The sequence below is a fragment of the Oncorhynchus mykiss genome, chromosome 28 (genome assembly GCF_013265735.2).
Source record: "Oncorhynchus mykiss isolate Arlee chromosome 28, USDA_OmykA_1.1, whole genome shotgun sequence".
Taxonomy (NCBI): Eukaryota; Metazoa; Chordata; class Actinopteri; order Salmoniformes; family Salmonidae; genus Oncorhynchus; species Oncorhynchus mykiss.
Window position 1 is genome coordinate 29,259,112 of NC_048592.1, and position 16,843 is coordinate 29,275,954.

General features: G+C 39.9%; 2 protein-coding genes across 2 annotated transcripts; one reads left to right on the forward strand and one right to left on the reverse strand.

The window, feature by feature from the left end:
* Nucleotides 1-5,717: 5,717 nt before the first annotated feature.
* LOC110508879 (thioredoxin reductase-like selenoprotein T1a) lies at nucleotides 5,718-10,412 on the reverse strand. Its single transcript, XM_021589758.2, has 6 exons — nucleotides 10,113-10,412; nucleotides 9,149-9,259; nucleotides 8,332-8,458; nucleotides 6,995-7,082; nucleotides 6,700-6,865; nucleotides 5,718-6,417 (listed from the first exon to the last, which is right to left on the reverse strand). Exons 1-5 carry the CDS (start codon nucleotides 10,250-10,252, stop codon nucleotides 6,741-6,743), a joined length of 591 nt encoding a protein of 196 aa, XP_021445433.2. The 5' UTR covers nucleotides 10,253-10,412; the 3' UTR covers nucleotides 5,718-6,417; nucleotides 6,700-6,740.
* A 1,213-nt stretch (nucleotides 10,413-11,625) lies between these two features.
* Nucleotides 11,626-15,343, forward strand: LOC110508880 (stress-associated endoplasmic reticulum protein 1). The gene is made up of 3 exons (XM_021589759.2): nucleotides 11,626-11,929; nucleotides 12,285-12,360; nucleotides 14,081-15,343. The coding sequence occupies exons 1-3, from the start codon at nucleotides 11,846-11,848 to the stop codon at nucleotides 14,119-14,121; spliced, it is 201 nt and encodes a 66-aa protein (XP_021445434.1). The 5' UTR covers nucleotides 11,626-11,845; the 3' UTR covers nucleotides 14,122-15,343.
* Nucleotides 15,344-16,843: the final 1,500 nt, after the last annotated feature.

Genomic DNA, 16,843 nt, shown 5'->3' on the forward strand with positions numbered 1-16,843 from the left:
CCGAGTTCCTTAAACTGTGTACCTAGAAGAATTGACGCTGTTTTGAAGGCAAAGGGTTGATTTGATGTAGATGTTTTATTCTGTTCACTCACTTTGCATTTTGTTAATTGATAAATATAAACTATTAACATGTTTATTTTTGAAAGAATTCTTACTTTACAACATTTTTTCACACCTGCCTAAAACTTTTGCATAGTACTGTAAAAGCGTATTTCTCTCAAATGATGTGCACAAATGTGCTTACAACCTGGTTAGTAAACATTTCTCGCTTGCCAAGATAATCCATCCACCTGATAGGTGTGGCATATACAGTGCATTCGGAAGGTATTCACACCTCTTAACTTTTAACACATTTTGTTCCGTTACAGCCTTATTCTAACATGGATAAAATAACAATTTTCCCTCATCAATCTATAACACAATACCCCATAATGACAAAAATCTGAAATACTTTATTTACATAAGTATTCAGACCATTTGCTGAGACTCAATTGAGTTTAGGTGCATCCTGTTCTCATTGATCATCCTTGAAATGTTTCTACAACTTGATTGGAGTCCACCTGTGGTAAATTCAATTGATTGGACATGATTTGGACAGGCACACACATGTCTATATAAGGAGCAAAAACCAAGCCATGAGGTCAAAGGAATTGTATGTAGAGTTCCGAGACAGGATTGTGTCGAGGCACAGATCTAGGGAAGGACACCGAAACATTTCTGCGGCATTGAAGGTCCCCAAGAACACAGTAAGCACCAAGACTCTTCTTAGAGCTGGGCAATCGGGGGAGAAGCGCCTTGGTCAGAGAGGTAACCATGAACCCAAAGGTCATTCTCCAGAGTTTCTCTGTGGGCAACCATCTCTGCATCACTCCACCAATCAGGCCTTTATCGTAGAGTGGCCGGGCGGAAGCCACTCCACAGTAAAAGGCACATGACAGCCCGCTAGGATTTTGCCAAAAGGCACCTAAATGACTCTCAGTCCATGAGAAACAAGATTCTCTGGTCTGATGAAACCAATATTGAACTCTTAGGCCTGAATGCAGAGTGTCACGTCTGTAGGAAACCTGGAAGACTAGTCAGGATTGAGGGAAAGATGAATGGAGAAAAGTACAGAGAGATCCTTGATGAAAACCTGCTCTAGTCCTCAGACTAGAGCAAAGGTTCACCTTCCAACAGGACAACGACCCTAAGCACACAGCCAAGACAACACAGGAGTGGCTTCGGGACAAGTCTCTGAATGTCCTTGCGTGGCCCAGCCTGAGTCCAGACGTGAACCCGATCGAACATCTATGGAGAGACCTGAAAATAGATGTGAAGAGACGGTCCCCATCCAACCTGACAGAGCTTGAGAGGATCTGCAGAGAAGAAAGGGAGAAACTCCCCAAATGCAGGTGTGGCAAGCTTGTAGCGTCATACCCAAGAAGACTCGAGGCTGTAATCGCTGCCAAAGGTGCTTCAACAAAGTACTTAGTAAAGGGTCTGAATACTTATGTAAATGTGGTATTTCAGTTTTATTATATATTTTTTTGTTGCAAAAATTTCTAAAAAACAGTTTTTGCTTTGTCATTATTATTATAGTATTATATGTGGATTGATGAGAAGAAAAGAAAATCCATTTTAGAATAAGGCTGTAACGTAACAAAATGTGGAAAAATTGAAGGAGTCTGAATACTTTTCAAATGCACTGTAAAGAAGCCGATTAAACAGAATAATCATTACACAGGTGCACCTTGTGCTGGGGAGAATAAAAAGACTCAAATGTGAATTTTTCATACACATCACAATGCCGCAGTTTCGAGGGAGCGTGCAATTGGCATGCTGACTGCAGGAATGTCCACCTGAGCTGTTGCCAGATAATTGAATGTTAATTTCTTTACCATAAGCCGCCTTCTACGTCATTTTAGATAATTTGGCAGTATGTCCAACCGGTCGTGTGGTCGAACGATTTGCTGATGTCAACGTTGTGAACAGAGTGCCCCATGGTGGGGTTATGGTTAGGCAGGCATAAGCTATGGACAAAAAATAAGTGTTTTTTATCAATGGCAATTTGAATGCACAGAGATACCGTGGCGAGATCCTGAGGACCATTTTCATGCCATTCATCTGCCGTCATAACCTCATGTTTCAGCATGATAATGCACGGCCCCATGTCGCAAGGATCTGTACACAATTCCTGGAAGCTGAAAATGTCCCAATTCCTCCATTGCCTTCATACTCACCAGAAGTGTCACCCAATGAGTATGTTTGGGATGCTCTGGATTGACGTGCATAGCCGTGTGTTCCAGTTCCCACCAATATCCAGCACTTCGCACAACATTCCACAGGCCACAATCAACAGCCTGATCAACTCTATACAAAGATGTCACACTGCATGAGGCTAATGGTGGTCACACCTAATACTGACTGGTTTTCTGATCCTGATTTTTCTTTAAGGTATCTGACCAACAGATATGTATTCCCAGTCGTGTGAAATCTATAGATTAGGTCCTAATGAATTTATTTCAGTTGACTGATTTCCTTGTATGAAGTGTAACTCAGTAAAATCTTTGAAATTGTTGCATTTTGTATTTATATATTTTTTCAGTATAGCTTTTGGTGTGAAGAAGAATGATGGGAAGGGGCATCTTACCATGCAACACACTTAGTTATTTCGTTTTGACTATTTACATTGTTAAGCTTCAGTTGTGGAACACTCTAACGGAATTCTCTCATTAAAGGGATTTGTTAAGTGTGGCTTTCCACGCATTTCTAGGAATTGACTCCTGACGTCTCCGCCTAAAGCCGGGTGTACACTACATGACATGGGCCAGGACTTAGCTGCTCAGATACATTTCTGAGATTCGAGACAAAATCCCCATGTGGTTCACCGACGCTCGTTTAATTTGAGTAGGTCAAAGACTCATCCTGAAGAACTCCAGGTCCTTGCGATAGAGTACAATTACTGCTGCCTAGAACCCAGAGTTTTTCCTGGTCAAGTCACATGGTCAGAAAGAATCCAGGGGCCCGAACTGAAAGTGTTCCTGCAAAGATTATTCCAGCCATTTCAACTGTCAGTGATTAGCTAGGAAATAATTTTATTAGATGGTATTGGAACATTGCCAATGGTGTGTTAAGAGTAGGCTGTTCCACAAACAGGCCTGGCAAAGTACTGCATTAGATTAGAAATCATTCATTTCATGCTTTATTGTAAGATTAGAATAATTTTATTTGATATAGGAAATGCTCAGAACTTTTGAGCAAGAGCAGAAGAAGGAGGAGTCGTTAGAGATGGCTGAGGGACTAAAACCAGAGAGCCCTGAGTCTGTCTGGATGTTGATGTGGATACATTACCCTCACGTATGGGGACACCTGCTCATCGAATATCTCATTCCAAAATCATGGGCATTAATATGGAGTTGGTCCCCCCTTTTCTGCTATAACAGCCTCCACTCTTCTGGGAAGGCTTTCCACTAGATGTTAAAACAATGCTTTGGAGACTTGCTTCCATTCAGAGCATTAGTGAGGTCGGGCACCGATGTTGGGCGATTAGGCCTGGCTCGCAGTCTGCGTTCCAATTCATTGCAAAGGTGTTCAATGTGGTTGAGGTGAGGGCTCTGTGCAGGCCAGTCAATTTCTTCCACACCGATCTCAACAAACCACTTCTGTATGGACCTCGCTTCATGCACGGGGGCATTGTCAAGCTGAAACAGGAAAAATACTTCCCCAAACCATTGCCACAAAGTTGGAAGCACGGAATCATTTACAATGTCATTCTAAACAGACTTGTTGGAAAGTTGGCATCCTATGACGGTGCCACGTTGAAAGTCACTGAGCTCTTCAGTAAGGCCATTCTACTGCCAATGTTTGTCTGTGGAGATTGCATGGCGGTGTGCTCTATTTTATACACCTGTCAGTAACGGGTTTGGCTGAAATAGCTGATCCACTAATTTGAAGGGGTATCCACATACTTTTGTTTATATAGTGTATGTACATATAACTAGGAATAAAGTGACTAGACAACAGGAAAGATACACAGTAGTTACAGTGTATGAGATGAGTCAAAGTTTGTATATACTTTTATACACTACCGTTCAAAAGTTTGGGGTCACTTAGAAATGTCCTTGTTATTGAAAGAAAAGCACATTTTTTGTCCATTAAAATAACATAAAATGGATCAGAAATACAGTGTAAATGACTGTTGTAGCTGGAAACAGCTGATTTTTAATGAAACATATGGAATATAATATAATGGAATATATAATAATAATTTACAACATAAAAAATGTCAACATTGTGTTTCTGATCAATTTTATGTTATTTTAGTGGACAAAAAAATGTGCTTTTCTCTCAAAAACAAGGACATTTCTAAGTGACCCCAAACTTTTGAACGGTAGTTTATATAGTACCTTGAATATAATTGCTATCCATTGTAGTCCTCCATAAGTACTGAAGGGTGCAAATTCTAAATCAATACATTTCCAATACACTTTACATCTCCTAAGTTATCGGTCTCCTGCATTTACAAAGAACTTTAGGATGAAACTGTGATCCTGTTTCTTACACAAATGTATCCCCTCCTGGATTTATCTGTGCACGTAACCTTTGAAAAACAGCTGGTGTGGTTTTTCTCTTGACCTCATCCGCCTAGTCACTTTAGAAAATAATTTACTTATCGTCATACCAACAACCGAAACCAGTTGACCTTGTCCGAGCTCAAGCAGACCGAGCTCACCCAACTCTTTCACCATTAGACAGACAAATGATTAATCTTCTTAGCTCCACTTCCAGCTATGCAAAGAAATATACAAATTACAATCATTCTGAAATGCTATTTTAAATGTTATTCAAATGCTCATGATCAGACGATGTAAAATGTTTTCCGTGTAGTTCACCAACAATGGTTGTAATATAAATAATGTCTGAAAAGAAAAACGTCATGACTATGAGGCGTGTGAGTTAAGTTTGGGGAAGCACATTTTCACCATAAAAATGCACCTTCATAATAAAGCATTCCATGCATCATCGCATTTGCACTTATGCAAGCCTACTTTTCGTAATGTGATGAGTAGATTGTATTGTCATAATTTAGGCTAATAATATAACTCAATACCTGTTGGATGTAATGCTGAGCATGTATAGCGTACAGTAGGCTTCGGACAGGGCAACTGGCGGCCCTCGGAATAGTAGAATGCACAAGGAGCAATTTCGAAATTTGGTTTTACATCAGCATTTTTTGGGGGGGATTGCTAAATGAGTTTAGCGGTCAGCTATCTAGACTTGTTGTCATGGTCAAATGACCAGCCACTGTTGATTTTGTTAGTCTCATTCATATATTAAACTGCAAGCATTTCTCTCCTCCCTATGGCAAAAAAATATTATTGCAGGGAATGAATTGTAAAACAGCTAATCTTCCTCTCTGCCCCACAACAAAATGTGTAGAATTATAGGAAACTAGCTTTAAAACAGTAAAATATTTTCTCTGCCCCACAGCAAAATGTGTAGAATTATAGGAAACTAGCTTTAAAACAGTAAAATATTTTCTCTGCCCCACAACAAAATGTGTAGAATTATAGGAAACTAGCTTTAAAACAGTAAAATATTTTCTCTACCCCACAGCAAAATGTGTAGAATTGGAGGAAATTAACTCTAAAACATTTTATTTTACTCACACCGCTGTCAAGATGGGGTCCACTAGCTCAATTAAGTTGATAATTGTTATAGTAAAAGTCAGATTAGTCTTTTCATTGTTTTCTCCTGACAGCAATAAAGGTTTACTTCTCAAACTAGGTTTTCTTCGATTGTATTTTGAAACATTGTGAAATGCCTGGCTGAGCCTTTGCTTTTCAATGACAGTCACAACAAAACAATCATGCATTTGGTGTATGCCGTGTGCTGCCTTTCCTTCCGACTGCAGGCAATGCTTATGACCCGCTGTGGGCAAATCATACTTTAGTAGCCCATTTTAAATGATTTTATTTATTTCTGTATAGACAGGAAAAGGCTAATTAGGCTATATCATTTTGGCCTTATGGACACGCCACCTATAGTCATGCCTAACTCACATGGATCGATGTGTGGCTAATTAAAGACCTGTGATCTGGAAGGGTGGGGGGGGGGGGGGGGGGGGGGGGAGAATCTATATTAATCTCTAATATCTGACCATTCACATCAATATTGTTGCGCTTAAATTGATCCATGTGAGCATAAGAGACAAAACTGAATGTTTATTGCAACAAGATGAATGATCTGCAGTAGTAATAGTACAAGAAAATGGCTGTTGCGGTTGCCATAGATCCCAAGCCAGCATCAGGGGCAGGGCGTCTAAGGGGCGTGGTGAGGAGCAATGGGGACATCCAGTCTGAGCTAGCAGTCTTCCTGCCTTCAGCGCAGACCTTCATTAACATCACCTCACAGTCCATTGAGAAACCCACCTCAAACCTGCAGAGGAAATAGAGACAAAAGTGAGTACATCAAGCGCATCCAAAAGTCCTTGAAGTTCTGTCAAAAAAATGACACCCTAACTTTTGATGGAAGGTTGAGTAGGTTCAGTAGGTTCAGTATTCCTAAACTGACAACTATGGTCATGTGAATAGAACACTTAAGCACACAAACACCATACCACATTGTAAATAAGTCTGAGATATTGTGTGTGTGTGAGATGGTGGTTCTTTCCACTGTGCAGACTGAGGTGGATAGAAGACGTAGAGGAGGGTTCCGTACGTGGAGGGGTCTATGGCTCCATCCAGGGGGATGAGACAGGGTTAGGAGCGGTGGTGGGGGAGTGTGTCCATGGGTACATTCATCTTCATCTCGTTCTCCAGGATCTGGACCAGCTGCTGCATGGAGGGCAGGTGACCTGACTCCAGCTTGGACCACACTGGCACATCTGCCCAGGTAGGTACAAACAAATCAACTCTCCGCACTCTTTTCTGTGTGATGTTTTACAATGATGCAAGGTCCGTGGAGGATTTGTGCATACTCATGCAAACAAGTAATGTGGAAAAGTGAGCCTTACCGTTTAACGTGATTTCAAACGCTCCTGTTGACATACACTGGTTTTCAATCATGTTGCTGAAGAAGAACACCATCATGCAGGCATAAATCTGAAAGAGACACAAACAGAAACTCAATATCAACACCAATCGATGAGTGTTTTGCCATGGATTCCATCTTCTCTGGTGTCTAACATGACACATAGATAAATGATGTCTCCACATCAGGATTTGAGTTTACTGGGGCAAGGTTCACTGGTTGTCAATTTGAGTTAGAAAGTTTGTATATAACATGTATATAAGTATAGATAACAATCTCAAATTGTTCCATAGCCTGTGTACCCCAGCTCAAGGATAAAACAGCAACATGTTGTAGCGGTAGGCAGAGGCAAGAGTAAAATAGTGCTCCCTTGTTACTGCTTACATAACCCAAGTACATTCTTATTTGCCCACAGTGTGTTTTGCATATATTGTAAGCACCAAAACTATTGGGACTGTTGTTTCGGCTCTGTACTCCAGCACTTTGGATTTGAAATGATATAATGACAATGAGGTTAAAGCTTTTATTTGAAGGTATTTTCATCCATATCAGGTGAAACCCCCATTTTAGGGTACCAAAAGTATTGGGTAAAATTCACTTGTGTATTAAAGTAGTAAAAAGGTTATTATTTTCATCCCATATTCCTAGAACGCAATGACTACATCAAGACTGTTATTCTATAAACGTGTTGGATGCATTTGCTGTTTGTTTTGGTTGTGTTTCAGATTATTTTGTGCCCAATAGAAATTAATGGAAAATAATGTGTCATTTTGGAGTAAATTTGATTGTAAACAAGAATATAATGTTTTCAAAACACTTCTACATTAATGTGGATGCTACCATGATTACAGATAATCCTGAATGAATCATGAATAATGAGTGAGAAAGTTAATCATAACTATCATAACCCCCCCCCCCCCAAAAAAAAAATGCTACCCACCCCCGGTGAGAAGGGTGCATCTAACTTTCTCGCTCTACTGTTGGAGCTCAAGGTATATATGGATGGGATTTCAATACTGCGTGCACTCTACTTCAGCACCAGTGGCTCATGTTACCGTGGAGATCCAGGTTCATAGCCAGGTAAAACAACAAACAGTTGTTATGAACTCCCATGGGTAAGTTATGAGAGTGTGTGTGTGTCTCAGTAGTGACTATGACTACTCTTACATTTTCAATGTATCTCTTAAGGACTGAGTTAAATAAACACATATCAACATGGCTATACTTAAACTACAGAGTATTGTTATACAATAACATACGGTATGCCTGTGATGCTAACACCAAGTGTCATGTAGCATTTTTTACCTAAGAGAGTCTCACCTTATTCTCCTGTCCCCAGACCCAGATGCCTGGGGCTTGCATACCGCAGAGGGCAAAAGGGTCCTTGCCGATGATGATCAGTCCGATCAGTGCCAGCTTGAACATGGACAGGAAGGAAGCAACATGTCTGAGGACAGCAAACAAGATGTCAACTTCCAGAGAGAGGGTAGAACACAGTGGCAGATATCAAGGTGTAAATCGTCAACAAAGAAAATGATTTTGCACCCGGCAGTATGTAGTGTGTTAGCCCTTAGGCCCAGAACAGATGAAGACCTGAGGGTCAATTTGTTGTTAACAACCACACATGGAAGAATACATTGCAATACGCTTCAAATTTAAGTGTCAAGTGTTTCCATGGTATGGTGGCACACAGTGTAACCAGTTATTTTGTTATACACAAGATGTCTGATAGGGAGCGCTGTGTTGAAGCCACTGTGCCTCCATCTTAGCACTCCTATAGAAATTAATGTATTAATGTCTACATTATTACAGACACCTCAATGCATATTGTAATGACATTATGCATTATTACATTGTAAGCTAAACATAAAAATAAAAGGTAAACACATGTCAATTAAAGTATCATTTTTTGAGATGACTAATGTAACTGTCCCCACAACAACACAAATATGTAAATACATGTAATTTTGTTCTTGAAACATTGAACTGAAATACTGTAGAATTACATTCATTCCTATGGAGGACTGCTCCTACTGGGGAGTGCCAATATGGCCGACCGGTGGCTCCAAAGCCTCTCAATGGCCAATACATAACATCAGCAACCCAGGGTTTATATACATCATTGAGTATAATTTACCGGTAGAGGGGTAGAGGAAGGTAGTTCTCTCCCTCAATGCGGATGTCTGGGTACCGCTGGTACAAGACCTGCATGTACTCCTCAAACACCCTCTTGTACCCTCAGGAGATGCTGAGAGAGAGTTGGAGAGAGAGTCAAACAGGGCCAGAGTCATGGGAACAGATAGTGGGGCACTCAGAATAACACACAGTCCTCAGAGGCAAGGCTAGATACACTTGGTCACAGCCAAACATATACACAAACTAAAGTCATCTTTGATTGGTTGTTGCGACTTCCATACCAATACTGGTGTGTTGCCAGTAAAGCATGTGGTGACATTTCATTGTATGGCACACGGTTACTCTATTGCACAAATGCATCATTAAACTACTGAACATAACCATTTCACATTCCAAACACAAATCTCCCTTGGTTTGAGTTAATACCATGCTCTTGATATGGTATAAATTAATCCAACAATTATTGCCTACAAGGGTATGCAAATCACAGGATTAACCATTTGACAGTGGGAGTAGCGAACTAGATGTTTTTTTCAAACTCTCACCTACAGATGATTAATTAACAACAGACAAAACACGGTTGTCATTTAGCTACATAAACATGTGGATGTTGTTAGCTAACCAAAAATACTGCGCTGATTATGGTTTTGACTGCACCCAACTTCCTGAGCAGAATTAGTTAGTTAAATCCTATTAGGTAACTAGCTAACTACAGTAGCTTTGCACTGCCGTAGCTAGCTCGTTACTCCTAGCTAAATAATAAATTCAAGAAAAATAGGTTAGATAATGTTTTGAACAAAAATATGGGACGCTACACTAGTTTGACAGTCAATTCGATTACATGGAAATTATAACGATTCTTGTTCCGAGACAGGAAATGCAAATTCGGTTTAGACACACACAGGCAAGTAGCTAATGCTAACTGAACAACAGAGGTCTACTCAAAATGTATTGCACTCCCTTACCAGATTTGGAATTTAAGAAGTGGCCCTGTTGCAAATTGCATCTTCATCTTCTTAATGCCGCTGTTATCAGCCGACGCAGCACAATACAAGGAGAGAACTCCTAGAAATATGATCGAAAAAGGTAGCCACCTCTCCGCCATTCTGCTACGATTTCTTCACTACTGCATCAGTCCGGTGCTCCCGTCCCCCACTCTGCTCTGTGAAACTATTGCCAGGTTCACGTTCTAGACGGAATTCGGAAATACTTACATTTCCGACTTGCTAACTGATTGAACGCGCGGCACGTAATATAACTGCAACCAGTTAGCAAGTCGGACATGTCAGAGTTCCGACTAGTATGAACGCAGCATATTGCCCGAGAAATTGAGTTAAGTGAAACGTCACAGTTCAGTGAAAAATTAAGCACATGTATAATAAATTCTGTGATTTTTCTGAGTATGAATATACATGACAGTACACCTTCAAAGCCACTTACAAAAAACACGTTAACTAGCCAATTTTAAGGCTCCTGAGTGTCGCAGCGGTTTAAAGCACTGCATCTCGGTGCTAGAGGCGTCACTACAGACCCTGGTTCGATCACGGGCTGTATCACAACCGGTCGTGATCGGGAGTCCCATAGGGCGGCGCACAATTGGTCCAGCGTCGTCCATGTTAGGGGGTAGACCTTAATTTAAAATAATATTTTTTTCTTAACTGACATGCCTAGTTAAATAAAGGTAAAATAAAAAATAACGTTGCTCAACCAGAGAAAGCCTGTTTAGACTTTTGTAGACTTTACCCTTTGCAAAAGTTTTTTTAAACTCAGAGTAGGCGTTCCTTAACGGAAATATATTAGCACACGCCAATGGGATCTCGCTAGCTTTTGCGTGTTCTGCCACTATGACTCATTTGTAGCCAATTGAAATGACAAGCTGTGGTCTATCTTGGTTTAGTTATAAAACTCTTTGGCATAGGTAAATATATACACGTCATCATTAAAGACCGCATCACAAGAACAAACGCTTTAAAATTGATGCGCAACGAGCATGAGTAGGTGACCGTTTACCTGTACAATTGAATTATCAACAACAAAAAATGTGTCAATTGTAATATTGAATTATCTTACTGCACACAACCAAGTGCCTGTCATCTAACTGTGGATTGGATATATTAGTACTGTAACGACCCTGGGTTTATAAACGCGAATATCGACTCTGCCGCTTGAGTACATTCTGACCATTGTTTGTTTGGGTAACCATTGTCCTACCTTACATGTTCCCATATACAAAAATGAAGACAATACTGAAATGAATTTAAAAAACAACTGAAATGAATTTGACATGAACATGTCTCTGTCAATGCAGCCATCGAAGTCAAGTGCATTAGGTTTGCATTTACTACATATATCAAAGTCGAAAGAGCTGAAGTACTAGAATTGTGAAACTACACTAGCAAATGCAATAATATGGTAAGCGATAGTTTGTAATGATCAAAGTGGGAAGAACTATATCGCCACACAGTGAGCGGCGGAAAGATATAGCAAATATACATTGCACGTTCGAAATGCGGTCTTCCTGTGTGGGCGGGCTTAAGACTTTGCATACGTAGACATTTGCCCTGCTTTTATTCTCCCTTTTGAAACATTTTGTACTGTAGAGTAGACGAGTGCCAACTGCATACCAGTGAGCCAGATTAACCATATAACTAACATTCCACATTTTTGTAAAATAATTCATAACCTACTTATTTGGAAGATGGTCGCCAAACAGAGGATTCGTATGGCCAACGAAAAACACAGCAAGAATATCACGCAAAGAGGCAACGTAGCCAAATCTACGGTAACATTTTAACCATTTTATTTTGGTTTGCAAACGGGTTAAGGAATATGTTACTTAAAATGAGTAACTAGCAAATGTTTAATTTTCTGATTGTTTGCTAGTTTTTTGTTTCGTTTTTGTCAACATTTACTTATGCTTTGCCCATAGTATATGCAAATTGCCAAGTTGCCCAGCTCAAGCTTTCAATCTTTGGTCAGCTGTTGCGATAGTATCCATGAAATGTAACATCATACAAAGTTGTTTACATTCTATTTAAACAGCTGTATGTTTCTGATTACCGGTTTGAGAATGATACATGTTTGACCGTTGCCATGTTAGTACAGTACCATGACGTGTACTGTATTTGGTTTCACAGAGAAACCCTCAAGATGATAAGGTGGCTGTGGGACCATGGCTGTTGGCCCTCTTCATCTTTGTTGTGTGTGGATCAGGTGAGTTCTGTTGACTATTTTACTAATTTCCCAGTGATGATGAGCAGAACTCTGAAATGGATCCATACTTTATCCCAGACGCTTTTGTTGATCTGAAAGGATTGGAAAGGTGTATCCAACATTCTGCCGAGCTTGTTATAAGGCCAGATGAAACCAAATTGCTTACCTATCTATACCTTTGAGGTCTACAGGTGTAGATTTGGAATGTGAAATCGTAGTGCTGGGGCAAATTGTGTCCTCCCATTGCTTCTTTCTTCATATCTGAAATGAGCATGTTTTCTCTCAAGTGTGTGCAGGTGTTCACATTCCCACAGGTGTGATGTCTTGTACGACTTGTTATGGTGCTGAATATAACGTTGAAATAAAAAACATATCTCATAACCTTATCTCACAAACAGTCTTTGAAGTAGACCAGGGGTGTAATCATTAGTCCTAACTGTAGCAAATGGAAAATCTTTTCCAACAAAAATTAGTTTCTATTGGACAAATTCAGGTAGGTCCCTCCCTGTTTGGTTCTGTTTGGTTCCTAGTATACACCCACGTCTACAGTATGAATGTCCCGCCTACTTCCTGGATCATGGACCACTCAGTTTTTGAATGGCCTTCAAGACTATATCATCAAATTCCTATGTAAGATTATATTCATATTTGTGGAATCATTTACATTTACCTGATGCCTTTCATTAAGGTTTTTCAATTACATTTTATTTTTGTGTAATTGAAAATGTTCAAAGGCATTAGGTAGAATTAAATTAATCCACAAATACTAATAGAATTGTACATATACAGTATCTTAAATGGTCACGGTTTCATGATGCTATAATAAGGCCATTGAAAAACAGTGTGGGACATGATCCAGGAAGTAGGCAGGACCTTCATACCGTATTCAAACCAAGCAATGGTCTCATTAGGGGTTTGTTAGGCTCTTTAATATATGCCATATAGCAGACGCTTTTATCCAAAGTGACTTAGTCATGCATGCATATATTTTACGTATGGGTGGTCTCTGGAATCGAATCCACTACCCTGGCGTTACAAGCACCATGCTCTTCCAACGGAGCTACAAAGGACCACTATATCTCCTCACAGCCATAGGGTTGTCAGCCTCTGCACATCTATCTTTTTGTCAATATTTGCTTTTTGACAGGCAATATCAATGCGCTTGTTGCCTCTCTCAGCTAATATTAGGGAAAGACCAGTTTTGATAAGTGTTCGAAGAACTCCGCCTGCTAACTGTTGGGAGTCTGTTTTCATCATTTATCCTGGGTCAGACAGAATGTTTGTACTGTTTCTGTGTGGTCTGATTTGACATTTTGGCTTACTCCCTTGTCCTCCCCTCCTGCTGTTTGTCCCAGTCCAGGCTTTTAGTAGTCAGTGGGTTTGGCAACACTTTCAGAGATTCCAGCAGAACATAATAGAGCAATTACATTAGTCACCTTGGAAACATAAATTAATACTTTGCAGGAAAGGAGGGATATAGTCACACTGGCAAGTTAAAAGAAAGGAGAAACGGTAAACTATTCCAGCAGTACATTCTGGTAAGTTCCCAACAGTGTTCCGAGCTTCAATGACGACTGCTGTTGTCAGTGAATAAAAACCTTCACTTTGGGTCAGGGTTTTCTAGCGTCATCTGAGGGGTTCTTTGACTCAGCTAAATTCCTTGTCAATGAACTCCAGTGTAGATTTGTTTTCTTGACATTTGAATTCTCTCTCTCCACAGCTATCTTCCAGATCATTCAGAGCATTCGGATGGGCATGTAGGATGAAATGTCCACCCCGTTCATTCCACTCAGTATCCGCCCAACCAAGTACCACCTCTCTCAGCTTGATGACGTCCCATTATCCTTCACTCAACATTCTCAGTCTTCTTAAGTTGCACACAGCTAGGCCAAGGACGATGAGCCACTGTCTTGCACTTTGTGACTTTCTGTTCTTAATTTGTATTATTTTGTTCGACCTTTGTTATTTGTCTCTGGTTACTTTTGGCAAGCTCTGTCAAGTCATTCCTACCTTGTGCCTTAAATGATAGAGGTTAACAATTTTCAGCACACAACAAAAAGCCATCAAGCTGCATTCCAATAGTGGGGTTTCTGAAATAATAAGGTGATGTGCTCTGTCAATCTCAGGCAAGTTGGCCATCTTGTGGAATTGTGAGCTCTGTTTTTGGTGGTCCTTTCTAGAAGTCTTATTTGCCACCACTTTGTTGTAATTTCAGTGTGTAAAATGAACTATAATTTCTACTTTAATTTAGTGTATTGAAAGAAATGTTCTGTTTTGCTTTGAACATGTTTTCTGTTTGGTAGAATGGCCAAATGCCTTGGTCAGACTGGAAAGAAATTCAGCAACACAAATCTTAGCACAAGATTTGAAGCTGGATATAATACTCATGCCAAAAGAACAACTAAATGGTAGAAACCAGAGCCATGTATTTAGAAAGTTAGGACATTGAAGTTATGGCATTATGATGCATTTACATGACACCTTATAATCAAAGAGTTCCTGATTGTCTATAATTAAAAAACTTGTCTTACAAATGGAATGCTCAAAGCCGTTGGTTTAAGAAGTTGGGCAAACTATATGGTTTTGGTAGAAATTAGTGGTACGTAATGATAAGCAGTCCTATTGTTTTTTGCGGTCTAGTCCTCATCTACTTTTTAAATATTTTGTATCTATTGATTGGCCCTGCCTATTCTTGCGGCTTTGGGATTGTCAACTGATCCACAGTCAGTTGAATATGGATCAGTAAAAGTAAGATAAGGACATCTTCAAGCTTTGGTAGTTGATCTGACGTCCTGTCCTCATGTTTACGGAAACAGTTCAAGGCTCAAGATTACTGGATAAAATGTCATTATCTTCACTAAACCAGTGTTTAGAAGTAAATATTAAGGGCTGGATGAAAATGTCAACCTGGTTATTTTACTGTGCATAAAGTATGCTGGCAATGTAAGAGCGAAATTAATAAAATATGATAATTGGTACATTATTTTGTGCTTTTCTTATGTAAGATACCAATCATCACCCAGAATAAATACTAACATATTTGCATGTACAGTTGAAGTCTAAAGTTTACATACAATTTAGCCAAATACATTTAAACTCAGTTTTTCACAATTCCTGACATTTAATCCCAGTAAAAATTCCATCTGGGGTCAGTTAGGATCACCACTTTATTTTAAGAATGCGAAATTTCAGAATAATAGTAGAGAGACTGATTTATTTCAGATTTAATTTCTTTCATCTCATTCACAGTGTGTCAGAAGTTTACATACACTCGATTAGTATTTGGTAGCATTGCCTTTCAATTGTTTAACTTGGGTCAAACGTTTCAGGTAGCCTTCCACATGCTTCCCACAATAAGTTGGGTGAATTTTGGCCCATTCCTCTTGACAGAGCTGGTATAACTGAGTCAGGTTTGTAGGCCTCCTTGCTCTCACACGCTTTTTCAGTTCTGCCCACAAATGTTCTATGGGATTGAGGTCAGGGCTTTGTGATGGCCACTCCAATACCTTGACATTTATGTCCTTAAGTCATTTTGCCACAACTTTGGAAGTATGCTTGGTGTCATTGTCCATTTGGAAGACCCATTTGCGACCAGGCTTTAACTTCTGACTGATGTCTTGAGATGTTGCTTCAATATATCCACCCAATTTTCCTACCTCATGATGCCATCTATTTTGTGAAGTGCACCAGTCCCTCCTGCAGCAAAGCACCCCCACAACATGATGCTGCCACCCCCGTGCTTCACGGTTGGGATGGTGTTCTTCGGCTTGCAAGCATCCCCATTTTTCCTCCAAAGATAACTTTGGTCATTATGGCCAAACAGTTCTATTTTGTTTCATCAGACCAGAGGACATTTCTCCAAGAAGTACGATCTTTGTCCCCATGTGCAGTTGCAAACTGTAGTCTGGCTTTTTTATGGCAGTTTTGGAGCAGTAGCTTCTTCTTTGCTGAGCAGCCTTCCAGGTTATGTTGATTATAGGACTCGTTTTACTGTGGATATAGATACTTTTGTACCTGTTTCCTCCAGCATCTTCACAAGGTCCTTTGCTGTTGTTCTGGGATTGATTTGCACTTTGCGCACCAAAGTACGTTAATCTCTAGGAGACAGAACGCGTCTCCTTCCTGAGCGGTATGACGGCTGCGTGGTCCCATGGTGTTTATACTTGCGTACAATTGTTTGTACAGATGAACGTGGTACCTTCAGGCGTTTGGAAATTGCCCCCAAGGATGAACCAGACTTGTGGAGGTCTACAAACAAATTCTGAGGTCTTGGCTGATTTATTTTGATTTGCCCATGATGTCAAGCAAAGAGGCACTGAGTTTGAAGGTAGGCCTTCATTTTCTGTAATTTTCCAAGCTGTTTAAAGTCACAGTCAATTTAGTGAATGTAATCTTCTTACCCAATGGAATTGGGATACGGTGAATTATAAGTGAAAAATTCTGTCTGTAAATAATTGTTGGAAAAATTACTTGTGTCATGCAC